At 35.9% G+C, this 27455-nt stretch overlaps 2 protein-coding genes, 1 non-coding gene and 1 pseudogene across 3 annotated transcripts in view; 2 read left to right on the top strand and 2 right to left on the bottom strand.

Moving 5' to 3' along the window:
• The first annotated feature begins 2972 nt into the window (after nt 1–2972).
• LOC117616238 (serine/threonine-protein kinase-like protein ACR4) lies at nt 2973–6693 on the top strand. The gene has a single exon (XM_034345487.1). The coding sequence runs from the start codon at nt 3747–3749 to the stop codon at nt 6489–6491; it is 2745 nt and encodes a 914-aa protein (XP_034201378.1). The 5' UTR covers nt 2973–3746; the 3' UTR covers nt 6492–6693.
• Nucleotides 6694–7922: 1229 nt separating this feature from the next.
• Nucleotides 7923–7994, bottom strand: TRNAT-UGU. Its single transcript has one exon. It is a non-coding gene; the product is annotated as a tRNA-Thr (tRNA).
• Nucleotides 7995–11530: 3536 nt separating this feature from the next.
• On the top strand, nt 11531–14132 carry LOC117615474 (annotated as a pseudogene).
• A 427-nt stretch (nt 14133–14559) lies between these two features.
• LOC117615465 (eIF-2-alpha kinase GCN2-like) overlaps nt 14560–27455 on the bottom strand; it is a 32106-nt gene continuing 19210 nt past the window's right edge. The window contains exons 3-17 of the mRNA XM_034344550.1: nt 27101–27249; nt 26700–26949; nt 25180–25459; nt 24991–25084; nt 24063–24143; nt 23759–23815; nt 22963–23094; nt 22785–22868; nt 19694–19802; nt 19484–19620; nt 18404–18511; nt 17310–17395; nt 17096–17198; nt 16885–17007; nt 14560–14898 (exon numbers count right to left, since the gene is read on the bottom strand). Of these exons, the coding sequence (XP_034200441.1) occupies nt 14710–14898; nt 16885–17007; nt 17096–17198; nt 17310–17395; nt 18404–18511; nt 19484–19620; nt 19694–19802; nt 22785–22868; nt 22963–23094; nt 23759–23815; nt 24063–24143; nt 24991–25084; nt 25180–25459; nt 26700–26949; nt 27101–27249 (1982 nt within the window). The 3' untranslated portion in view covers nt 14560–14709. The remainder of the gene's footprint in view (nt 14899–16884; nt 17008–17095; nt 17199–17309; nt 17396–18403; nt 18512–19483; nt 19621–19693; nt 19803–22784; nt 22869–22962; nt 23095–23758; nt 23816–24062; nt 24144–24990; nt 25085–25179; nt 25460–26699; nt 26950–27100; nt 27250–27455) is intronic.

Below are 27455 nucleotides of genomic sequence, written 5' to 3'. Positions count from 1 at the left end.
TCATATAAAACAAATCATAAATAATTCATGCAATTAAATACACAAATTCAATAGATCACACATGCATTAAAAATGATACACAAACAAAGAAAATTTTGGTTAGAAGAACTTGAAAGTTGGTGGAGGTAAATGTTTGGCATTTTGTCCTTCAAAACAATTTGCGCCCCACTATGATGCTCTCATGGTTGATCGGCGCTTGCCTATAATTCTAGTGTGCATTGAATGGTTGGAATTGAGTATTTGCTTCAATAATGAATGCCCCAGTAGAAAACATGTGTTTGTTTATACTATAAGATATAGCATTTCTTAGGAATACATGAAAATATGATCTCTTTATCTCATCCCGAACCTCTGCGTTTAGTATTCGTACATTTACACGTATTTAAAGGGATGTTAACCATTAGATTGATCTAATGAATTTTAATAAGTCCACATCATCATCATTGTATTATACCAAAACTCACCATTGGAAAAAACCAAAAGAGAGAGAAAAATTTTAAAAGAAGCCAAAATGGACAAAATTGCCCTTATTTATTTTTTGATTTCCTAAGGAATCCTTTACATTTGTATGTCTTTGGTTTGAAAGTTGAGAGGTTTTTCTGTCTTTTTTGAAAAAGCTTTGGCTTTTTTCAAAAATGAAAATTTTTTTATGGGCAAAACCTAAATTTACTTTATATGTATATCTTTGGAATTAAAAATTAAAAACTCCCAAAAAAAAGCAACCACCTTCCTCCCCAACCTAGCCCCTATACTGCCCACCAATTGAGGCTGCCTCTCACTCTCTTTTCTTTTCTCTCACACACACACCTTCACTAGTTCCTATAGTTGGCAGGCACCTCTAGGATTTTAAATTGCAGTTTAATTTTGGAAGACTTGCTTGCTGTTGAGACAATAATTCCATATTAAATACTACGATAGGACTATGGATGGCGCAAAGAGAGGAGGTGGCCATGGATAGCAGCAACTGGTGGGGATGATTTAGGTATGGGCCGAGTAGGGGCTGGGTTGGGGCTGAGACTATTATTTTGTATTTTTAATATTTTATTTCAAAGGTATTAAATACACATAAGGTGTAAAGAAATGTTGATGTGGACTTGTTAAAATTCATTAGATCAATCTAATGGTTAACATCTCTTTAAATACGTGTAAATATGCACCAAGGTCTAAAATATTGATGGTATCGGAAATATCGGTAGTCCAAAAATACGAAAATTTCGATGGAAATATCAAGATATTATCGATATCGATAAAAATTGAATAAAAACCATGGAAATTGTAAGAAAAACATGAAATTTTTTATTGAAACTTTGGAGGATGTTTATTAAGTCAATTATCTATTAGCTTATCACACACACACACACACAAAAAAAGGGAAAGAAATGCATTGCATGATGGGTTAACTAATTTAAATTAATTATATAGTGAACTGAAATGTATAAAATATGTAGTAATTAATGAAAGAAGATTAAACACACCATAATCATTTATATATAATGATTTACTACAATGTTTTACACTTTATACATTGCTTAGTAAAGATACATGAGTGACTTAGTACCACACAAAGTTCTTATGAGGTTCAAAATTTTAACTATCTTCATCATCTTTACGTTATTGTGAAGAGTAGTCATCAAATGATAAACCCCCAAAATAGTTTTGCATGTAATTGTTTAAAACAAAACAATATACATATTTTAGCATATTTTCATAAAAACATAAGCTACATGATGGTTAAGGAGTTGGAAGAGTGAAATGACAAGGGTTTGAATCCCCTTTGTGTATGTGTTTTATGTTTTTATTTCTTCAAAATTTCCATTATATTGATATTTTCGATATTATAACGATATTATAGCGATATTTTGACAAAATATTGCTGAAGTGTAAGCGAAATTATCAACATAGATATTTTTCGATATTATCGATATTTATGCGATATGTATAGGATACGTTCCGAAATATCTGTGACCTGAAAAAATGATAATATCCTCAATATTTTAGACTATGATATGCACGAATGCTAAATGTAAAAGCTCGGAATCTCTTTTATCTATCTTCACTTATGCCTTATAACGTCAATAGCCTCTTTAGGAAAAGCACTTCTTGGCACATACCCTCTTTGAAATGTCAAAGTTCCCAACTTCCCATGGCTAGAACCTCACTTTAGAATTCTTAATTCTAAGCAAGCCTTTCAGATTAAATAAATAAAAAATAAAAAAAAGAATTCCTAAGCAATCCTTAGCCCTGACAATCCAGTCGTCATCTTCCCAAGATGGTATATGTCATCCAAATGAGTTAAAGCTCTAGTACTTAACTAAAGACGACAACAATTTCCGTTTGTCACCACTTGAAGTCAAATTCATTGATCGAACTAGGTGACTAACAAAGTTCTTAGCAAGATACAAGGGAATTGTATTCCTTAAATAGTTACTCCTCACTCGAAGTTATCTGTTTGACTCTCAATTCCTCAATATTCCTTGTATCAAAAGAAAAAATTCTTTATATATATACACACGATCAAAGAGTACATACTTCACAGGCCTACAGTAAAAATTCAACTCTCCTTCTGTTTTATTATTTATAATTTATTGATACGAACTCACAAATTATTATGTTTATGCGAGCGCAATCACAAATAATTGATGACGCCAATTTATACAATAAACATGTAAAATTGAGGGATAAAAAAATATTTTAATTTTGTTAGAAATATCCATTAAAAAATTATCAAGGGAACACATGATGAGAGCCAAAAAATAAACGTCATGCATGCAAAAGAAAACAAAAATATTGAAAACCATGACTGAGTAGGAAAAACAAGAATAAGGGGAGCAAAATTTGGATGCATTCTTCACAAAAAGTAATTTAAAAAAAAAAAAAACCAGAAAGGTAGCCTAGTGTGCTCCAATCCAGGCATGAAAAGATGAAATTGCATTAACTTCTCATTTAATGTCCTCACCTACACTAAGGTCCTATTCAGAAGCTGCAGTTTCATTGCATTAAATGCTTCTCTCTCTAAATTCTTGCTTGCAACCACATGCAACAATCCATCTTTCTTTAATTTCCCTTCAAGAAATTCACCTTACCACTCAACACACATTCAAAGCAAAATTTTATGAACAGAGAAGTACCAGATTACTGTTCCCATTTTTGAGTTTTGTAGATGAGCCTGAAACAAAACTAAGTACGTGGTCCAAAAGGTTATTTAGTTTCTGTTTCTGATTCAAATTTGGAGAAATCTTGGAATCATTTTTTAGTGCTAAGATTAATTTTTCAGCAGAAAGTGAAGAAACAGGAGGTTTTCTCACATGGGTGTTGATAAACAGAGCATAAGTAGGTGTGGGTTTCCTTAAAGTTGTTGCCTTTACTAATCTTCTGCAGAAGTTCTCTGTTTCAGAAGGGGGTTTTCTGATTTGGTCCTGCTTCGTTTGGCTGATCTGTAGCTTCTGGTACGTGGGTTTGTTGCATATTCACCTATTTTTTCCGTTTATTCATGGCGACTTAGTTTCATCGTTGCCTTTTTCTTCATTTCCATTATGGAGAAAAGGGGAGTATAATGTCGTTTCAGTTCTTTAGAAAATATTCGAAAGGACAGCTTTTTCCTTGTAGAGTACTGCAATATATGCTGCTTTGTTGTGTTGAACTGTGGTGGATATCTGACTTTCTCATTTCAAATTGGTCAGAAGGAAAAGTCAGAAACTTTAGGTGGTGGAGTAAATTTTATCTTTGAATAGTTATATTGGCTTGTAATGGGGATTTTTTTAAAGGATTTCCTGATCTGGGTCCTTAATATCAGCATACTGAGAGCTGGGTTTCTTGTTAAACTTGCAATTTTATCAGATTTATGGTGTTTAGCTTCAGGACTAGGTTCCATGTCAGCCATTGCAGTTTCTTATGGGGAGAAAGGTCCAGTTTTTTGTGGTTTAAAGTTAGATGGGTCTCATCTTGTGACCTGTTATGGATCAAACTCAGCAATAACATATGGAACTCCAAGTCGTTTCCCATTTATTGGTCTAACTGCTGGTGATGGCTTTGTTTGTGGACTTCTCATGGAGTCCAACCAGCCATATTGTTGGGGAAGCAGTGGTTATATCCAAATGGGTGTTCCTCAACCCATTATTAAAGAAGCTCAATATATAGAAATCAGTGCTGGTGATTACCATTTGTGTGGATTGCGAAAACCTTTAACTGGCAGACTCAGAAACACCTCTTTTGTTGATTGTTGGGGTTACAACATGACCAAAAGCTATGTGTTTGATGGACAGGTTCAGTCAATATCAGCAGGCTCAGAATTCAATTGTGGATTGTTTTCTCAGAACAGAACAGTCTTTTGCTGGGGTGATGAGACTAGTAGCAGGGTTATCAGCTTGATCCCGAAAAAATTCAGGTTTCGGAAGATTGCAGCTGGTGGGTATCATGTATGTGGGATTTTAGAGAGTGTGAATTCTAGACCCCATTGTTGGGGAAGAAGCTTGGACATTGAAGAAGAAATCTCAGTGGCGTATTCGGGTCAAGGGAATGTTGATTTGGCCCCAAATGAACCAATGCTCTCAGTTGTGGGAGGGAAGTTCCACGCTTGTGGGATTAAGAGCTCTGACCGTGGGGTGATTTGTTGGGGATTTATTGTGAAACCAAGTACACCGGCTCCTAAAAGTACGAAGGTTTATGAGATTGCTGCTGGAAATTACTTCACTTGTGGAGTTATTGCTGACCAATCATTCTTACCTGTTTGTTGGGGTCTTGGATTTCCAACTTCTCTTCCCATAGCTGTGGCACCTGGATTCTGCAAGTCCACTCCTTGTGCTTCTGGTTTCTACGAGTTTAGTCATGAGAGTGCCTCTTGCAAATATCCGAACTCTCGCATATGCATGCCTTGCAGCGATGGTTGTCCTGCTGAAATGTACCAAAAAACGGGATGCACTCTGAAATCTGATAGACTTTGTGAATATAACTGTTCTAATTGTTACTCAGCTGACTGCTTTTCAAATTGTTCATCTTCGTATTCCGATGCCAAGACGAATGAAAGGTTTTGGTCGATGCAATTACCTGTCATAATTGCAGAGATTGCCTTTGCTGTGTTCTTGGTTAGTGTTGTGTCTATAACTGCATTTTTATATGTTCGCTATAAGTTACGAGACTGTCAGTGTGCAGCAAAAGATTCGAAGTCTAAAAAGAATAGTCGGAGTGGTTCTCCTTTCCATAAAGACAATGGTAAGATTCGTCCCGATTTGGATGACCTGAAGATAAGGAGGGCTCAGATGTTCACTTATGAGGAGCTTGAAAGGGCTACAGCCGGCTTTGAAGAAGTGTCTGTTGTGGGAAAGGGAAGCTTCTCCTGTGTTTTCAGAGGCGTTTTGAAAGATGGGACAGTTGTTGCTGTCAAAAGGGCTATAGTATCTCCTAACATGCAAAAGAATTCGAAAGAGTTCCATACGGAGCTAGACTTGCTCTCAAGATTAAACCATGCGCATTTACTCAATCTGCTTGGCTATTGTGAAGAAGGTGGAGAAAGGCTTCTTGTTTATGAGTTCATGGCTCACGGATCATTGCATCAACACCTCCATGGAAAGAACAAAGCCTTGAAAGAGCAATTGGATTGGGTTCGAAGGGTCACTATTGCAGTCCAGGCAGCTCGGGGAATTGAATACTTGCACGGTTACGCTTGCCCACCGGTGATTCATCGAGACATTAAGTCTTCAAACATCCTCATTGATGAGGAACACAATGCTCGAGTGTCTGATTTTGGGTTATCATTATTGGGACCTGCAGATAGTGGATCCCCATTGGCGGAGCTACCAGCTGGAACTCTTGGGTATCTTGATCCTGAGTACTACAGACTTCACTACCTTACAACCAAATCTGATGTTTATAGTTTTGGTGTTTTGCTGTTGGAGATTCTTAGTGGCAGAAAAGCCATTGATATGCAATATGAATATGGAAATATAGTTGAATGGGCAGTGCCTCTTATCAAGTCAGGAGAGATAAATGCAATTCTGGATCCAGTTTTGAAACCCCCGCCTGACCTTGAAGCCTTGAAAAGAATTGCCAATGTAGCCTGCAAGTGTGTGAGAATGAGAGGGAAGGAGAGGCCATCAATGGATAAAGTGACGACAGCACTAGAACGAGCTCTTGCGCTGTTAATGGGCAGCCCGTGTAACGAGCAACCTATTTTGCCAACTGAGGTGGTACTGGGAAGTAGTAGATTGCACAAAAAGTCCTCTCAAAGATCTTCAAACAGGTCGGTCGACACTGATGTGGTAGAATCAGAGGATCAAAGGTTCGAATTCAGAGCTCCTTCATGGATCACATTCCCAAGTGTTGCCTCTTCCCAAAGGAGGAAGTCCTCGGTCTCAGACGTCGATGCTGATGGGAAGAACTTAGAAGCTAGAAACTTGGGCAATTGTGGGAGCGGTGGTGATGGGTTGAGGAGTTTGGAGGAAGAGATTGGACCTGCTTCACCTCAAGAGAAGTTGTTCTTGCAGCACAACTTTTAAACTGACCAACCAAGCTTATCAAACTTGATCCATGTTCACAGGTTTGCTTGCATTTATTTTCTTGGAGGATGAAATGTAAAAAGATGAATGGGAGGATGTAAGTTTCTCAACTACTAAATTTCATCTCTTCTTTTGTCTATTCAGTTCTAACAATTTGTTGAATCAAATTCTCCTTTCACACTAAATTGCAGCATCTTAGTAAGACTGTATTCTTCTATTTCGTTTTCAGTTGTGTACCAGCTGCATTTAAATATTTCTTAGCTATTTATTTATATGTCAAATTTTACACTGGCAATTTAATTTATGCTGATGGAGGTGGTTTAGAAACTGGAATTTCTGTGTTGATAGTGGACTTACAAGTTCTGCCAGCAAAACAAAAAATGGAGACTAAAATAACGTTTAAAAGCACTGTGGGCTACGCCAATAAGTTTTAAAAGTAGGGACGGACCTAGAATTTTAAAATAGAATGGGCTAAAATTATCTTATGTACGCACCGGAGAGTGGAACATAAAGGTGCAGCTACTGAGCATACCAATTTTTTCTTTTCTTTTATTTATTTTTTCACTTAAAGAGATTATGTGTGAAGATGGTTATCAGTGAAAGGAAAATTAGCAGTAGAATGTTCATAAAAAAATTAAATAAAGAGAAGTTCGCAATAGGCTAAAAAAATGTCCTGCATAGATGTCTTACACAAGAATGTCCTGGAATAGTCAAAGAGAATTGAATTCATTAGTTTGTCTTATCTTCTTTCCTTGAGTGTATTGTTGGATGAGCAATGAGCCTTGGTTTGGTGTGAGCCTTTGAATGTGAGCGTAGCATGATTGTCATTAGTAGACATGGGTGGGCTAAAATAGAGGTATCTAGTTATATATCCATTCTTAGCACTAGTGATATAGATAAACTTTACATCATTTAATTTCTATAAACAAGCTCGAAACAGGATACCTGGCCCTGTTGAATTTAAATTTGATTATTAAATTACTTTGATACCCTGTTTTTAAATGAGGTTTTTGGGTTAGGCTTGTTTTAAAAAATCGATGACAGTTTTGTAATTTAAAAAAAGTTTGAAGCCTCATTTTTATATTGTAAATGGAATTTGGATGTGTTTCTAAAGTTCATTTCATATATGATTTTTTTTATAATTTGGGTCCCTATATTATGCATAATAGTGAAACTCCCAATTAAATTTTAGATGGGCTATATCCCAGGTTAGTCCCTTCTAGGGACCTTCCCGGTTTAAAAGCACATGCAGGCACCCCTCGACTCCCTTACACTTGAATTCGAACTCTCTCCCCATACATTAAAATAGCTTAGAATATCGTCATTATTAAAAAATAAGTTTAAAATAATTCAGCAAACTTGAATAAAAATCACGTGGCTGTTGATTCATTTTCCAACATAGTTTAATAAAGAAAAAAAAAAAAAAAAAGATGCCCTCACGCAGGATCGAACTACGGACCTTCAGTTTACAAGACTGACGCTCTACCACTGAGCTATAAGGGCTGTTGTTGGTTAGAAAACCCTATATTAATTATATAAATTGTTGTAAAATAGAAACATGGAAGTAAATATTGGAGTCATGATCTGTTCCAACAATATCAGATTGATAAATCACATTGTAATAAATAAATAAAAAATGAACAAGAAAATGCTTCCAAGTTCACAACTAAAAATCTTATCCCCCATAATGAAATAAAAAATTTGGACCAAATTGGTCAGGCCTATGAATATTAATTGCTTCCCAACTACAATCTCACATCCACATACCAAAATTGAAGCCAGAGGCATTAATATTGAACCAAAATTTCTTCACATTTCTCTTGCAGGACCATCTACAACTCATAGTTACAATCACAATTTTTGTGGTCCTGCTGCAATATCATCAACATTTTTGCTATATGCCATAAACTTCTTGTCTTTAGACTTTGTAAAATGAAACTTGGTTTTTCTTTATATACGTGTGTGTGTGTATATATATATATATATATATATATATATATATATATACAACATCACTCATTTCAGAGTCTCGCAACTCTAAAACTTGGATTAATTTGTTCTTATCTTCTTCTGTGATCTGTAATTGTTTAATAACATCTTTTATTTTGCATTCAGAGGCATAATGGCCAAATTTTTGGCATTTAAAACATTTGACTTTGCTTTTATCTTTCTTAGGGCGACTCTGCTTTGGGTGTTTTGACCAATTCTTCTTAGGGGAGAACTTTCTTTTCTTATAGAATTCATCTTTCCGGAGAAATTGCTTCTTCGGATGATGGCGTTTTCTAAGGTGACTGGGCTTATGTTTCCTGGAGGGAGGAGTACTAATGAGACCATATTGTTCACAAAAGTTTCCTAACTCATACTTGGCCGACTTCCTATCAGACTGTATTTGACGATTAATTTTAAAGTCAATACACATTTTCATGCCGACTTGATTAATTGTGCTTATAATGTTTCCATACGTTAAATTATCCCAATCAATTTGGCCTTGTTCATTACTTAGTGTCGTGCGTATTTTGTGAGCAAACAAATTAGGTAGACCATTAATGAACTTTTCTTTCCAGAATGGTTGATTACTATCATCTCTAAGCATGACTCTAGAAATGAAAACGTCTTTATACCATCTGAAATCAGACAACTTTGGGCATCTAAGATTGCTTAACTGATCATGGATCCTGGCGGTGGTGTTACTAGGGGTTCCGATGAAATGTTCAATTATTGTGTAAAACAAAGTGTTGACACCGTCTTCTATACCTTGACCTATTTGTTCGTCAAATATAGGGAGACCGTCTTCATTAAGTTTTACAGCATAGATGACACGATTTTTAGACTCAGGGGTGAGGTGCTTATCCCACCAATATCTGAGAGTACCAGTAAATCCAGTAACTAACAGAGGAACAATTTCAGATTGTCTGAAACTGTGATTGGTGATGTAACTATTTGCGACCATAGACATATGTTGCAATTTATTCAGAATTTCTTGCTCAGAGAGACCATCAATATTCCATTCATACAATTTATCAGAAGAAACAGAAAACTGAGTTTGGAAGTTTCTTTCTTCAAATTGGATATCTGGAGGTGTTGGCCTGGGGTACCAATTTTTTGTAAGACTAGTAGGGCTTATATGTTTTTCAATTCTTTTGACTTTGGGCTCAGTTTGGATTTCTAAATTTTTGAAGGCATTTTCAATTTTAGAAATGTCACTAGTTTCGGAGCTGACGGATTCTGACTCAGATTGAGAAGTGGCAAAAGCATCTAGCGTTTTAATACCAGATTGTTCACCTTTCTCGGGCTTGACAGGGGTCAATTGTGCTAACATGTCTTCTATCTTTTTCATTGTGGAATTAACTTTTAAAACTGGACTTGTCTTTAGTTCTTGAAACTGAACTATTGGTTTTTCAACTTTGGGTCTGGGTCTGGAGTCTGCAACAGGCGGACTCAGCAGGTCAACCTTGGTTTCAATTGTATCTAATTGTTTACCTATGGTGATTAAACTCTGGTTCGTATAATTATTTTGTTCAATTAGTTTCCTATGAGGATCATTGCTTTCAAAGGTTTTGAAAGGAGTGGCAGGAACTGGGGCTTTCTGATGTTCTATAATTATAGTTTCTACTGGAGGGTGACTAGATTCAACTACAGATTTGTCAACTAATTTCCATTTTTCTTTAGTCAGGGTTTTTAATTCATCACTAGACATATAACGGCTTTCAATAAAATCAAGGTAGAAAATTTCAACTTTGGCTGACCGCATATAATCTTTCCATTGTTTAAAGATCATTTCTCGGTGTTTGCAATTAGGATAGGCTTGGTGATAAAGATCTCGCCTTGACTTGTTTTCGGGGGCTTTTAGATGACGATTTAGGTAAATCCAATCAATTTTAAATTCTTTATTAAGGGTTCTAAGCTGATTTTCAACTACAAAGTCAGACTGGGTAGGTGACTCTGGTGATTCTGACTTGTCTTCTTGAACTGGAATCATGCCGTAGCAAGGTTGGGTAACCTGAGAGGTTTTTCTCAGGGACTCAAGTTTGAAATCGATCATGGCCTTTTCTAACTCTAGGTCTCGTTCTAGAGTGGAGGAAGAGGCAGCAAAGGAATGTCGAGCAGGGACATGCCTTTGGGACTGACCAGGAGTTGGCAACTGTTGTAACTGGACATTAGACTTGCGTAGGGGAAGACTGTCAAATTTGATTTTAACTGTACCATCTAAGTATTGTTGGATGTAGTCTAAATTGTTCAGACTACACTGGATTGGAGCTGGGTGGCTCTCAGTAACTAGGGTCCAATCTTTTGGGAGGGCGACTTCAGACCACTTGATAGTATGGGGGACTTGTATATGGGCATCTGAGGTGTGACTCTGGATCAAGACGGTTTGATCCTTTGGGCTTTTATTAAGGGCTTGGAAATTCATATTAGTTCCTGTGACCTTATAATAGATTCTGTAAACTAAGGCTAAAGGTTGGGTTCCTGGAAGGACATTATAACCTTCAGTCTTAATGTTCAGAGTCAAAGTTTTCAGGATATGGGGATCACTAAGGCTTACAGTGAAATCGGGATAGCAATCAAAATGGACAGGGCCATTACACAGACTGGACTCAATGACTCCGAGGGTACTATCGCTAAATTCGGTGAATCTAGCATCACGTAGACAAAGTAGGATTGAGGCTTTCAACCCTAATCGTGTCAGGGGTTTAACAGCAACTTGAACTAAGCCAATATGCAGGAAATTATTACCATCTTTCTTATGTTTTAAAATAGACTCAAGATTAAGCAACTGACAAGTTTCATGTTCTTTACTTAAGGCGTATACTTGTTCAACTGTTTTGACATGTGTTGTGCTATTAAAACTAGAAGGCAACCAATGTTTCTTATAGATTTTCTGGCTGGGGACTTTAGGTATGTTCCAATCTCTGAAATCTAATTGTTCTTTACTGCTGGAATTATATTCAAATTGTTCTTCATTAACTATCTCTGGGAGTCGACTTATACTGGCACTAGAACTGGCAGAATTACAAGACTTTGTTCTAAATAAGTGACTCATGACTACTCAAGAAACTGGATTCAGCAGACTGAGGAAGAAGATGAACAGTATATCCTAAACCGACCGTTTAGACTCTAAGTAACCTATTAATTTTCTCAATTTTTTGTCTCCTGCCCAGCACACACGCCCTCCCTGGGGACTTACTGATCTAGCAAAAAGGACTCACGGGTCAGACCTTAGAGAAAACCAACAGAGGACTCGAGGGCTAAAAGGGAAGAAAAGGAAAGAATGAAAACCTTCTACTCATATGCTTAAACCAGCCACTTGGGCGGGGATGAGTAGCAAACTTAGACAAAGACCGTAACACTTACGGCTCTGATACCAACAGAGAAGAACACAGAGAAGATAAGGAAGACAACTGAATATAATACAGAGAGAAAGAAATTAGAAATTAGAAATGAATGCAACCTAAGCAACTTTCAGACTAATGCAGAAAATAATGATAATGCATCAAATTAGTGCTTTCAAGAAATAGATAATTTTAAGAATTTCCAGGTGTTAGGTCTTAGCCGTGATCGTTTCGGAGGAGAATTTCCAGGATCCATAGCCAACCTTTCTACCCAGCTAAAAATTCTTACTTTGGGCGTCAATATGATACATGGAAGCATCCCAGAGGCATTGGAAATCTTGTAAATTTGAGTGCTTTCGGAGTGGAAGGTAACAATATGATACAAGGACTATTCTTAAATGCTAACAAATTTTCTGGTCTAATCCCATTCTCAATAGGAAATTTGACTTCATTGACAAGGCTTTACATGCAAGAGAATAGGTTTGAGGGTAGTATACCTAAAAGTCTTGGAAACTGCCAAAATCTACTAATGCTTAACCTTTCTAGTAACAATCTATCTGGCACCATACATAAACAGCTTCTTATGCTTTCATCTCTTTCGGTTTCTTTGAGCATGTCTAAAAATTCGTTGACTGGTTCGCTACCATCGGACGTGGGTGACTTGGTACATCTCACGGAGCTAGATGTATCAAGAAATAAGTTATCTGGTGAAATCCCAAGAAGCCTTGGCAGTTGTATTACTTTGGCGCGCTTGCATTTGGAAGGTAATGAATTTGCAGGAGCAATTCCTCAATCTCTTAAAGATTTAAGAGAATTGGAAGAAATATATATTTCAAGGAACAACTTATCTGGGCAGATTCCTAAGTTTCTGAGCAAGTTTAGATTTCTTAAGCATCTCAATCTTTCTCACAATGATTTCAAGGGTGAATTGCTGAATGAAGGGATCCTTTTCAAATGCTAGTGGTGTCTCAAAATGATAGGCTCTGCGGTGGCATCCCAAAATTACTTCTACCAAGGTGCTCCAGCAAAAAGCCTCGTTCATCTCAAGGACTACTTGCCTTAAAAGTGGTAGTTCCTTTAACTTGTGCAATTGCATTCATAATTACTCTGTCATGCTTCACTGCTCTTTGTTCAATGGTGAAAAAGGCAAGAGGTAGACTGTAACTTCGCGTTCATATAAGGATTGGAAATCGTGTGTGTCGTACTTTGAACTCATTCAATCAACTAATGGATTCTCTTTGGACAATCTGATTGGTTCAGGAAGTTTTGGTTCTGTTTACAAAGGGGTACTCTCTAATGATGGAACAATAGTTGCTGTGAAGGTATTAAACCTTCAACAAGAAGGTGCTTCCAAGAGTTTTGTTGATGAATGCAAAGCTTTGAGAAGTTCAAGGCATCGCAACCTTCTCCAGATCGTAACTGTTTGCTCAAGCATTGATGATCAGGGTAATGACTTCAAAAGCCTAGTTTTCGAGTTCATGGAAAATGGAAATCTAGATGCGTGGTTGTATCCAAGAGATGAGGAGAAATCTCGAATTACGAGATTGAACATTATGGAAAGATTGAATATTGCCATTCATGTTGCTTCTGCATTAGATTATCTCCACCATCGTTGTGAAACTCCCATTGTTCATTGTGATCTAAAGCAGAGCAATGTTCTTCTGGATGAAGATATGGTAGCCCATGTTGGTGACTTTGGTTTAGCAAGGTTCCTCTTGGAAGCGTCAGATAATTCTTCCAAAAATCAAACCATGTCCGTGGGGCTAAAGGGTTCGATAGGCTACATTCCTCCAGGTATGAGTCTATGATTCTCATTTTCTTATGTTCCAAATAACTTATTACTAAGAAAAAATTAAGTCTCTATGTGTAAATGAATGGCAGAGTATGGCATGGGAGGTCAAGTTTCTATACTGGGAGACATTTATAGCTATGGGATATTGTTGCTAGAGCTTTTCATTGGAAAAAGGCCGACAGATGACATGTTCAAATATGGTCTAAGCATTCACCAATTGGCAGCCATGGCTTTGCCTAACCATGTCATGGACATCGTTGATCCTTCCTTACTCCTCGAAACAGATGGTGAGGATGACGATGATGACAGATACGACAATGACATACAAGAAAAACCGATCACAAGATATCATGTTGGTGGTCAACTCCAAGCAAGAAGATTGGAAGAATGCTTCGTTCAGTGATGCGTATAGGACTTTCATGCTCTGCAATGTCACAACCAGAGCAGATGTCCATGGATGTGGTCGTCAACAAAATGAAGACAATTAGAGACTCTTGTCTCGGTTTAAGAAGAAGCTAGTTATATGCAAGATAGGCCAAGATTGTCGCCTAATGCGATAAATTATTTATATCAATGGTGTGTGGCATCATGGATTTTTGAATTCAAGCTATTTAACACTTGTAAATATGTCTTCATCATTCAGACCATAAAAAAAATAAAAAATTCTTCTTCATTATTGAGAACCAACTTTCTTCTCTTTCCCTCCAACTGAGGTTGTTACAGCGAGAGATGGGTATTGGGTTTGATGGTTATAGGCCTGGGTACTCGGTTCAGCTAGATATTACAAGCATGAAATCAAGGCTTTTGCTTGGCCGGTTCTATATATGAAATCAGGGGATGAAGCATACAAAATTCAATCAATATGAAATCAGGAAAAAAAATAAAAATAAAAAAATACAAACCTAGCAAGTTAGCCGCACTATAATAAACAATATGATAATAAAAGTGAATGAGAACACAGTGCTCTGAAACCATGCCATAATTGAAAAGTTCATGTCAGGCCAAATGGAGATGCTTTTTCACATATTGTTGCAGAACGCTTTTAACGTATCAAGAACAAAAAATTTATCTCTCAATAATTTCTAGTTCTGTTTCATTAAACAAGTTGACCTATGAAATATATACAAATTTGCAAATTCAAATACAAAGTGAGGAACCCTAAAAACTCTTCAGACAAGAATTGAAAACGCTGCAAAACTTCATGTTGATCTTCTCGATTTCCGAAGATGAGCCATAACTCAATCAACAATGTGGTTCTCCTGGAGTCAACAGGGTTGCTGGAAAACTGAACAATATGTGGAAACAGAGTAAGAGCTGGATAATCAATTGCATACACCATATAAAGGCAGCTATAAATGGCACAGATAGTAACAGCTACTATTGTACTATTGTTGTGACTATTTTCACAAGCAAGCTTTTATGAAGAAATTATGCAAGATATTTCAGCACCCTGATTCACTCACCAGAAAAGTATTGCTTTGGAAGGACAAGCCTAATTCCAAATGGAAGGATTTTTAAATTGTATCGCCATTGCATCCAGCAGAAACCTGACAAGATTTTCTCTTTCAACTTCCTTTTCTTTCTTGAGTTCAAGATGACGGACCTGGAGATACAGTCGATTAATTAGTTGCATAATGTGTTTCAGTTCCAAAATTAATTAAGAGGATGAATACAAGTTTTTCAGAATCAAATGTACAATTGACATAAGTAAATCCTTGTGCAGCCATAATAGATTTGGGCAGAAGAAATTCTCTCCAAACAGCCCCCAGCGTCACCATCAAGATCTTTCTTCTTTTTTTTTAATGAATTTTCAAGGATGCTATTTATGTTTCTTGAAAATTCATAAATCTCTAGAGTGCTCTTTATCATATTAATTACTTGACACAATCAGAAACTTTTACAAGTTGTGAGCCTCATGAGAATTACTATCATAAAGATGCAATGAAAAAGGATATCAGTGTCAACCATTTGAGATTTTCACTACTTAAGGTAAAATAACACAGTAATAAATTTTTTTTTTTTTTGGACTGAATAACACAGTGATAATTGATCATACAGAAAAGGAAAAAGTTAACTCTAGAGACAACAAGTGATAAGATTCTTATCATTACATAAATCTACTAGAACCACTTCCAACTAATGCATGAATTCAACATGTCAAAAAACAATATAGAAACCATTTGACTAAGATAAACCTCCAGATTAAAGAGAAACATTATAAATTCGCATTAATGGCATGTTTACTAATCCGTAATTGGATTAGGAGGAATTGAATTGAGGAGGAGTTGGATTGAGGAGAATTAGATTCCGGATTCCTAATGAAGTTGTTTACTAAACCATATGAATTGAGGGGAGTTCGATTCCGGATTCCTAATGAAGTTGTTTACTAAACCATATGAATTGAGGGGAGTTCGATTCCGAATTCCTATTGAAGTTGTTTACTAAACCACATGGAATTGGGGTAAGAGTGGTGTTAATTACCAAAATGTCCACATTTTTGGGTTAAAGTAGATGGCATATTTGGAATTTTGAAAATTGTGTGAGGATATAATGGGTAAAAAAGATGAATTCCTAATGGGTGAATTCTCCAGGAATTAGAATACCACCTTCTATTCCGGAATTGAATTCCTGCAAAATCAGGAATTCAATTCCTAATTTTGTGTAGGCCCCGCTTACTTTTCAATTCCTTGATGTGAAGTAAACGAAGGAATTCTCCTTAGACGGAATTCAATTCCTGATGAGAATTCCAATTCCTGATTAGTAAACACACCATAATGAGAAACATTATAAATCTCCGAAATTTTCTGGCCTTTTGGAACTCATCAAAATTACAACAATTCTTTCTGGGCTTACCAATAAAAAAATGGACATTTTTACAATCAAAATAGTTTTTTGGGCTACTAATGTTTTTCCACATAAACCTTGCATGTGTTAATTTGTGCATTTATTTTCTATTTTTAAATCAAGATTAGTGCAAAATTCCTAACAGCCCACCACTTGGGGCAACCACTGGTGCCATAAGTATTAAGTATTTAATAATGTTTTCTGGCCAGAGAGTTTACTACGGTATCAATATAAACACACATGAATTGCTCGATAAACAGTAACAACATAGCAGACTATATAACATTCCCATATGACTCTGTGCCCCTCCCACAATAACATCAAGCTGTTGTGTAACTTGTGTTTAATGTAATTTGCATACCATATTGACAAGGCTACCTGTGACCTTATATAAAATGAGACTTCTACACCAGCACATATATATTACCTTAACAGAACCTTTCTGTGAAACCCCTGTGTCTGTTATGATGACAAGGCACTTTATATCATGTTCGTTTGCATATTCATACTGCTCTGTTAAACTTGGATCTGGTATTGGAACAAACTCAGCCTGATAGATAAAAGACTCACTAGTCAGCACAAAACATCAATTACCAATAACTCTGTAGCCTAAATCTTAAAAAATTCCGTCTCAAAACCTTAATGTTCTCCTCCCATAGCTCAGCGACTAGTTCCATGCGCTCTGCCAATAGACCACCACCTCCTTTCGAGCAAACAAGAACATCGTTGCTAACTTCATATCTGCAAGAATGAAAATAAAGAAAAAAGACAGAAATTTATTAAATTAAAGATAGTGGACCATGATGGCAACTTTACAAGATAGAATAAATAAACAAACAAGTAAATATCTACCTGACTGGTTTAACATCGACAGGAGAATGCTGAATTATTGTCTCTAATGCAAGGCTGGCTCCAACAGCACCAGGAGGGCTTGATTTCTGACAAATAGAAAACAGAAACCATTATCAATGTAGGAACAAGAGAAAAGGTTAGATGTAAGTGTAACATAAATATCTTTTATATGGTCGGTAATATTTTTCCTATTACCTTTCAAAATGGTTCACTATAAAGGAAATGCAAGACCTACCAAAATCTTCCAAGACACATCGTAACTAGGTGCAAGTCTTAGATATAAACCTCTACAGTAATACACCATTTTAAAAAATGCAATATTAATTGCAACTGAGAATAGAGAATGTGACAAATTAATAAACATATCAATATATCCGAGCATCTGAAATAGCACTAGCATGGTAAACAACTTCACTGACTGAATCACCCGAAACTAAACACAGTATAATTCAAGAAATATGGTTGAAAATGAAAAATAACCATACAACAGAAAAAGAGAACCAATACAAGAAGAAAGATCAAATTTGATGCTTGAGCCACTCGGTTATACTAAGAGAGATGTTAAAAGATGTTTTAAAAAAATCATGTATCGAGAGATACAAGGAGGTGGAGAAAAGATGACTTCCACTGCATATTCAAACAAATAGAATAACTGAGCAACACTTTGAATTATGACAGCCACTAATAATCATAAAATTCTTCAATACATTGCTTGTGTCTTAATGCACTATATGGAAGATTTGCTATCGTAAACCTCCTGATTTCTTCGTATAATCCAATTGCTTAATTTACATGAACCTTCACATAGTCAAAGTTCTTCAGGAGCATGAGGAGTTTTATAACAAAGAAGAATTCAAGTATAATGTTCCATGTGATAGTCACATTAAAGAGGTATATTAAGATTCAGTTCTAAATTCTGTATTGAGTAATTTAGGTAGTTATAAGGGCAGTAGCAAAAGTTGCGAAAGAGCTCAAGCACATTTCAACTGTTCACCTGCATCTACATACTAAAAAATCTTGTGTTTTCCGGTAATGGAAAGTATTGCTGTAAAGAACAAAAGGTAACTAGAAGAAAGTAAACGTGTATAACCTACATGTTCAAGACCCCACATTTGACGAAGCAAATAGTCATAGCGACCGCCAACAGCAAGCAGTGTACCTTCGGTAAGTGATCCAGGATTGTTATCCTTCACTAAATATACCTGGGAAAGAAATTGCAACTCTTAATAAATTCATTTCTTATCAACTCTTGGTATGAGAGAACGTATATATTTTATTATTAATCACGTACTAGAATATTGATAGGACATGTATTACAAAAAATTCTTATCAACAAAATCACTCAAACAGTTTATCCAGTTTGTTGCTAGACTCCTTGTTTGCTTTTTATGTTCTATCATATATCCTAATAAAAAATGTTTCTAAACAATAATAAAAAAACAAAATTACTTGAACATACTTGCAAATACAAAAGGGGCATGCACATAGAGTACATATATCAGGAAACTAATGTGTGAATTTCAGATTCATGTTCTAATAAGTTGTAGTATTTGAATTATTTGCTTATTTTATTTTGTACTTAACTGCTATTTGAGATGAAATTATATGTTTTGGGGCAGTGAATTCTTTTCTTAATGTTCTGTGACCAGACAGATCAGTGTAATCTTGAAATCTACGAAATTTTTTGTGTTATCACATGATTGAAGTAGCTTGATTAATGTAATTTGCTAGAATCAGTTCGATGTTGACTTATTATTTTGTAAACACCCATTTGGTTGTAAAATATTTTTATTTTCAGTAATGGATCAATCCATGCACACTTCAACTGTCCATTGTGTTTATTGTGTGTGGACAAGCTAAAAACTCATTCAATCAGTGTGTTACTTTCACTTTCTCATTCAAGTTCTGGCTAGTTCACATCAAGATTCAACCATAAACTTACAATAACAGAATTTTCTTACGAGCTCACTGTAGCTCAAGATCATACCAGCCATCCATACTTCACTCAGGTAAATCCTCAACGATTCTACTTGCTTACAGGATAGCATTACTGTCTCATAGATGCATATCTTGAATAAGTTTTATTGACTCTTCATGATAGGAAATACTTAAGTATCCTTATGGTTCTTTGGGAGAGAAAAAGGAAAATTAGCATAAATCTAAAGATAAGATACCTGGAAGAATAAATCTCTGTGATAACCCTCAGTTGGTGGCATAAGTGGGTTTATGTAAACATGTCTTTCGATCCTCCAAACTCTCAAGTGGCTATAGAGATCTGTTAACTCATCAAGTGCCTTCCGCGTTGGTTTATCTGCATTAAATTTCTGCAAATGATTCTCATTGCTCATTTGATGTACATGTATAATCAAACATGACAATAATACCAGTTGGCAGGGCTCCCCTAAGTCTAGCAAGTGCCTGATCTGCAGCTCCACAAAACCTTAAACCAACGGTTTGCAACCTATTTACAACAGCTTCTGGTAAATTAAGTTCCTGTAAGAGGAAATAATTAATAAAAAATATATAATCCTTTCTGCTCATATTATATTTAGAAATAAATTATTTTCACATGTATTTCACAAATTTTACTCTTTTTATGCTAGTTTAACCATATGAAATCTGTTAGATGCATTGAAAATTCAAGCATAAACTCAATGGAATACGAGAAGCTCATACACTTGTATGTGTTTATGGGTGCTTTTATAGGAAATATGAGAAGCTCAACGGAGTCCTTATACAATAAGAAATGTCCAAGTTTTATCGACTCCATTCCAAACATGGACACACAAAGCAACAATTTTTATCATTCAATAAAATTGTTAGTTGTCCAGCTAAAGAAATAAATAATCAGTGCAACATGGTGTACTCCCAACATATAGTATGCATGGAGAACATTAATCAGACCTAAATATTTAACAAAAACGCAATCTATGCAAGGGAAATGAATTCTAGGACATGTTAAGATTGATAAATGATTGCAACTAAAAACAGTCATTCAGAGAGTATTTGAAGGTTATTTAGGCTTGTAACAATGAAACAAGGAGATCCCACTCAGCATTCAATGGAAAACTTCTCTGTAGTTTCCCTAAGATTCTAAGATTTCCAGCGCTTCCAGATTTATCCTTGAAAGAATATTGGATTCAACAGCGTTTGGAGTAAATTCAACCCCCGTTTCAACAGTGTTTGAACTGTATTTCAATTTACATCTCTAAGCGCAACAGGCTAGAGGAGTTCTTCAAGTCTAGGTTTAAGCAGGGAGATCGGACTGTTATAAATTTCCTTATCCTGAGTTAGAGGTAGACTTGTGTAGAGAGTTTTATGGATAATGCTCCATATCAAAGTTAGGTCAGGACCTTCCCAGGACTCTTAGGACTTGTTTGGGAATACTTTGCATAGACCACATTATTACTCCCTAGTCAATAGCGCTATTTCCACTAGAACTTTTGTAAGAAGCACATAAAAGATCTATTAAAAATCCAAGTGCTTCTTGCATATTGACCAGTAAGCGCTTCCTGGAGAAGAACTTATCAATAAGGGGCAAACATTGAGGCCCACATAGCATAACCTTGAGTCTGGCTTAGAGGAGTTAGTGAATCTATAGGTCAATGAGGAAAGATTGGATGGAGGTATGAGCGTGCTTTAGGATTTGGTTTGCCAATGAGCCCTTTGTAAAAACTAATCTACACGCTAGGTTTTAATTTGGAACATAGGAGACAATCCCATGAAAAGCATTTGTATAGATGTATGAACGTGATTAAGAATTGCATGGGTACAGTACCTAATGTGAAAACTGACCAATACAATTGTGTAAGTTTAGGGTGAACCTACCCCAATTTGATTTTAGCAGAGAGCCACAAAACCAATCCTTGAGGGAGAGGTGGGGGTGGATGTCAGAAAGTTTCTGAACAACCTAAATGATTAGTGTTCTTTTTATGTGTTGATGCAATTAATTTTGTATTTTTGTGTTGTTAACCTTTTTGTTTTAGTATGAACCAGTTAGATGCCAGTCAATTGAATTATGAATCCCAATTGACCAAGTTGGATCTGCCAATTGACTGAGTGATACATGTTAGCATAACAAAATGCCAGATACACTAGAACTTGAAGCAATGTAAGTTATTTAATCCTTAGAAACCCACAGTAAAATCAAACCACCTGCATAACTTATTTCATTGGACATATCAAAATGCTTCCGAACACCAAGCCAAGCACTATATTCCTGCTAGGTATTTGGAAGAACACAACTGGACAATGTCCCTGATGAAAGTATTAGCTCATGCACTTCAAATAGGTATTTTTCATAAAAGGGATACGGGGACATATGAACTTTGTTAGGAGCCTTGCTTCACATATTCTAAAAGAGAACTAAAATAATGACTAACACGCATGGATGAAAAGAAGACATAGGATATGTATGCCTAGAAACAACCTTCGAGTAACTTATTTTATAGAAAATAACGGACAATACCCAGTTTACGAAATTAGCAAAAGGTTTTTTTTTTTTTTTTTTTCCTTCCAGTGATTCACCAAAATAGGATTTAAGTCCAAACCTTAAAGTTCAAGGCTATGCTGGAGTCTACTGGGGCTCAAAGAGAGACAAAGGCATAGTCTACTGGGGCTAAAAAATTGGTTAAATCCTAGTCAGCCCCTCGAAGGATGCACTTCCATAGCTTTCTCTACAGAGGCAAAGTTTCTATAATTTAGAAACTTAGAAAAATAAAAAAGGTATGGAGATCTGCTGTGCTGACAATTCTGGGTAGTGTGGTTGGAGAGGAATAGAAGGATAATTGAAGGAGCAAGGGATGAGGGAGTGGATCATCTGTAGGATAGAGTTTTCTTTTGGGCTTACCTTTGGGTGTCAGTTACTTTATAGTCTAGGGAAGTTCTTTTCGGTATTTATTCATGATTGGAGTGCTGCTGTATCTTAGGTTTCATTCATGTTGTACTTGTTTAGTCTGCTTGTCCAGTGGACAACTTCTCCCCTGTTTTTATTACTGAAAGTATGTTCCTTATAAAGGGTGGGGATTTTTTTTGTCCACTTACACTCCCCTTTTTTTTTAAATAGTTTTTACTATAACAAAAAAAGGAGTGTAAGAGAACAAAAGAGGAGTGGAAAAATCAGCTCCCATAAAAAAAATATACTGAGTTTTTATAATTTGATCCTCCTTATTAGTTGGTCCATGGAAAATCATTTCACAATCCTTACATTGTTCACTTCACTATTGATGGGAAAAAATAAAGTACTCCTAAAAATGCAGGATCAGTTTCCATGCACAACCTGAACTAAATTTGAAGACAAAATAAATAAAAATATAGCAAGCTAATCACACCAGCTACAAAGCCTATTTGGTTTCTACATGTTAAACTATAAAGCAAATCATAAAGACATGAACATCTGGTCTGCTGAAGTCGGTAGTTCCAATTATAATTGTTAACAGGCTCGAAAGTGTAAGTACATTATAATTTTTATCAAACCTGCAAAAGCTGACGCCGGATTACCACCCATTTGGATTTCCGCTCAGAGGATTGAGGACGTAAAGAGCCCATCATAGACAGGAGCTTCATTCATTAAGGGTAGCATCAATGAGTATCATTAACGGTAATACACACACAGATCATTTACGGAAATGTCCCTAATACATTAATTGTTTACCTCTGCTACTTTCTGTCTATGCTCTGACTTGACTCCTACCCAAGACCAAATTGCTTCCAGTAAGTCCCCATGGTTTAGATGAATATCACAAAAATCTGAATTAAAAAAACGAGCAACAATGTCCCTTGTCACCTGCAAGATGAGACACACTTATTAAGTATACGCTACCACACAAACCATTGGCCAGTGCATGCCAGTGAATTGCCAACAAATAAATAAATATTGGCTAGAAATACCATAGTACTTGCTGAAACAAACATGACAATTAAGTAATTAAATTGGGGACGCTACTGTGCAAAAGATTGCAACATATATATCAATACCATAACATTCACATCACTTTCGCTTTGGATTCACTACAACCCAGAAATTCTTAGTACTTTTTGGGAAAGATGAGAAAAAACAAAACGTTGAAGTACCCCTGTGCCTTAATCCTTTCAGTATAACGGATTCCAAAATATTCAGGTATTGACAGTGATCCTTTTCTGGTATATAACCAGGAAAAGAATTTGGTCTGTCAACGAATAAATTTTTTACAATGCATGCAGCAGTAGACATTTTAGAAATTACTGCACAACTTCTGAATGTTCCCACACCGCAATTATTATTTTACAAAAACAGAAATAAAAATAAAAATGAGTCTTTGGACTTTTCATTAAATATAAAAAAGAATATGCATCAGTTTACATTATATCCACGAATAAGTTCACACAAACATTCGTGTGACATGCGCACATGCATACCAACAGACACACACACACACGCATATAGATAAATAAATCAGATAATGTATCACCTTGATTACTTCTGCCTCTGTTAATGCTGATGCACCTCCAATAATATCGAAGTCGCCCTGTTGACAGTAAAGGTGGTAATATAAACCCACAACTTACATCAACTTAGACAGAAAATCATTGAGAAATACAGTTAACTTTTGAATATAAACACCAAAATTCTATTAAGATAAAATATAACGAGAGAGAGAGAGAGAGAGAGAGAGAGAGAGAGAGAGAGAGAGAGAGACAGAGAGAGACAGACAGACAGACAGACAGACAGACAGACAAGACCAACACCTATAAGAAACATCCATTTAATAATACCTGCAGGTAGCGACTTGGGGGTGAATGTCCAATGGGTCTTCTGTGCACATATGATACTTCATAACGTTTGAATGAAGATTTCTACAAGTAGAATGGCCAAGTTATGCCCCCTGACTTTAATTTAAAATTTTAGATACAAAAGAAGCAGGTAGAATAATATAAACTGTATAAAGCAATGATTTCATCTTATAAAGAAACCTATCTCAGTTGAGAATAAAACAATGATTTCCTCTTCCACAGAAATCATTGTCAACTGAATAAAGTCCTCAGGACTTTGCAACAGTGGAATACATGATTAAAACTAGGCATTGGTTGTTTGATGGAAACATTATACTGCTCTTATCTTCGAAAAAAATTTATGTTATAAAGCTACTAGCCCAACACAAATAAAAGTTACAGCTCCTGCTCAAACCAGGATCAAATGCATCTTTCCCACTTTCTGTTGGCAGTGATCTATCTTCAGAACTTTCTTCTTCTTTGATCTTCTAGCAAATATCATTTTCTATTATATTTTAATACCTACCTACAAGATAATTTCTATGAGCTAATTACATTTCTAGCATATATAATAAACAGCTTAAATCATTTTACTGTTTTTACTTCAACCATTTATCAAACTACTAGTTTCTTTTAATACACAACATATTTTCTGATAATATTGCCAATCTATCCATAGCATGGACAATATCTACTTAGTATATAAATATGCTTAGCTTCCAGAAGAAAAATAACAAAACCCAAGCAGAACTTCAAAGGTGCAGAACATGACACAAACATGTGAGAGTTAAATTAGGATAGCATGATCAGCCAAGGGATAACGACTTGACTTAAAAACTAAAAACCTTCCTTTGGTGTATGTTGGACAACAAGAATGAAAGGGATAAGAAAAACAAGCAACAAGTCATATTTATTACGATATGTTTAATACCTGGCTGGAGATCACCCAACTAACAAAAGGCAAGCGCAGCTCATGACAAAGTTCAAGCATATCTCCTCCATGGGTTAAAAGTTTGACAGTGTTCCTTGTAAGATATAACAAATAATTAGCATGAACTAGCATATAATAAGAAAGAAAAGGTAACAGTAAACATGGATACAAAGAGTTCAAGAGAGGAACCTATTGAACTGTTGGCAGTCATCTAGCAAATGCATGGTTATTACTTCGAGGTGTTTCGCACAATGCTGTCTGAACACCTCCCTTGTGATGTCAACAACATAATCACGAGCCTCAGTGTGTAAATCTGCGTACTGAATAGCAGAAATATCACTTACAGATCCCAATCTTCCATCATGATGTTGTTGATCTTTCATGCTTAACATCTCCTCATCGAAGATGGCATTCAGAACTTTATCATATACACTTCTGTCCTCTGAAGTTTGCATTGTTCGTAAAATATCTGATCATATTGAAGGAAATCATTTAGTCAAGCTACACAAAACTCATCTTGAATCAGTTATAAAATTCTACATATGCTTGGAAAGAAGAACAAGTGTAAATATTATGAATCACAAGAAACATCTTCACCATCCTTCCTTTGAGCACATGCTGGACAAGCACTGGGTAAAAACAAATTATAATCTGTAAATACTATGAAAGAAAGGAAACTGTCATGATTACCAAATATCCCCCAACAGAATTGAGTGATTCCAAAAGGTTATTAGGACTTGAACACATATGAAGTACTGACGAGTTTGAGAAAAAAAAGAATGAATAGGTCCTCTGGACAAGCTGACTCATGTAGTATCTTTATTACAGAGCACTATTTTGGGCTTGTTACAGCATACTGGGATTCTTGGATGTAGGCTAGACACTTTACCTTGGGCATTTCATTTGGATGTTCACCACATTTTACGTTATTAAGTCATGCTCATGTTTCACTAATGTGAACTATGCTAGTGCATGTATATCATATTGGTCCATATAAATGTTATATACCGTCCATGGGAACAACTGTTATTTCATGGAACAGTAAGAAGCAACATGTAGTCTCTAGATCCTCTGTTATCATGCAAAGGCTTATGGCTTTGATCAATTCTTGATGCGTGGGGATTTACAGCAACGAATTCAACTGCGTTATCTTGAGATAAAATGTTTCCGTTATACTTGCTTCGGATTCTGTTTTACATGAGTTAATGAAGCACATGGAGGCTGATATTCACTTTATTAGAGGAGAAGGTTCACTTTGGTGTCATTGCCTTAGCATTTGTTCCACCATTCAAGCAGAGATCTAATATGTCCGCAAAACCAGTTAGGTCCTCTTACTTCAGGCTTCTATAGTTAAGCTGCACTTCAAGGACACCTTGCCCGCAGCTTGAGAGGAGTATTGGAACTTGGAAATCCTGTCTATCACATTATATTACTTGGTTATTCTCATTTATCATCTATTATTGTTTGACCTTTTAAAGGTATTTTAATTAAGTTGTACAAATGTTTAAATGTTAAATATACGGTTGGTATCACAGAGTTAACAACTACAACTATTTTATTTTGCAATTAGATCAAAGAAGCATAGCAGAGCTTTTAAATAGATGGAACATTATAGTTAGAGGTGCAAATGAACCGTGCTTGCAAGCTGCTCACTCCTCTACTTAGATTAGCTTAATAAGGTAAATACAAAGATCACAATTGCCACTTACTGTCTAATAACTCGGATTCCATTCGTGGTGGAAATGCATGCTTTAGAAGTTCTGTGGCAGAAGGACGATCTGATGGACTTGGAGACATTAAGCGTCGCAACAAAGATGCCTGTTCAGGAAATTCAGCAACCCAAGCAGGAGGAAGTTCGCCCTTCTGTTTCAAATCAGATAGGACATGGTGTCGTTCCATTGCCGTCCCAAATGGGTGCCATAGCTCGAAGAATACAACTCCCAAGCTGTACATATCGGCCTGCAATCCAAGTTGACTCAATGATGTTTACCTGATATTATTTTGAATTAAAAAAATTACATGCAATTAAAGCTGAAGCACAACTAGCACATTCCATATTATGTAAATTATTGAAAAAAAATAACAAAAATAAGCACAATTAAACATTTACCTTTTCATCAATCTTTGGCCATCCTTGCTCAATTTCAGGAGCAGTGTAAAAATATGTACCAACTTGGCCAGTACCATCAAGAGAAACCCCAGCTGTGTCTGGAGGAAAACTAGGTTCTTGATCCAACTGCTCCAACTTCAAAAACTTGGCTGAAACAAAACAAATTACATTATTGTTAAGCATACAAATCTTGACTTTTAGCAAACATCTTTGAGTATAAAATGCATGAGTTATGTGTGTAAATAGTCTTCATGTTATCAACGAGGAGATTCCTCTACAAAAGGAAAATTGGCATGTCCAAAAGAAACAGACTTTCATTTGAAACAGTAGTTTGCGACAGAAAATAGTCATGAAG

Source organism: Prunus dulcis, chromosome 1 (genome assembly GCF_902201215.1).
Source record: "Prunus dulcis chromosome 1, ALMONDv2, whole genome shotgun sequence".
Taxonomy (NCBI): Eukaryota; Viridiplantae; Streptophyta; class Magnoliopsida; order Rosales; family Rosaceae; genus Prunus; species Prunus dulcis.
The sequence above is the reverse complement of the archived record's forward strand: the minus strand, read 5'-3'. Positions and strand labels throughout refer to the sequence as shown.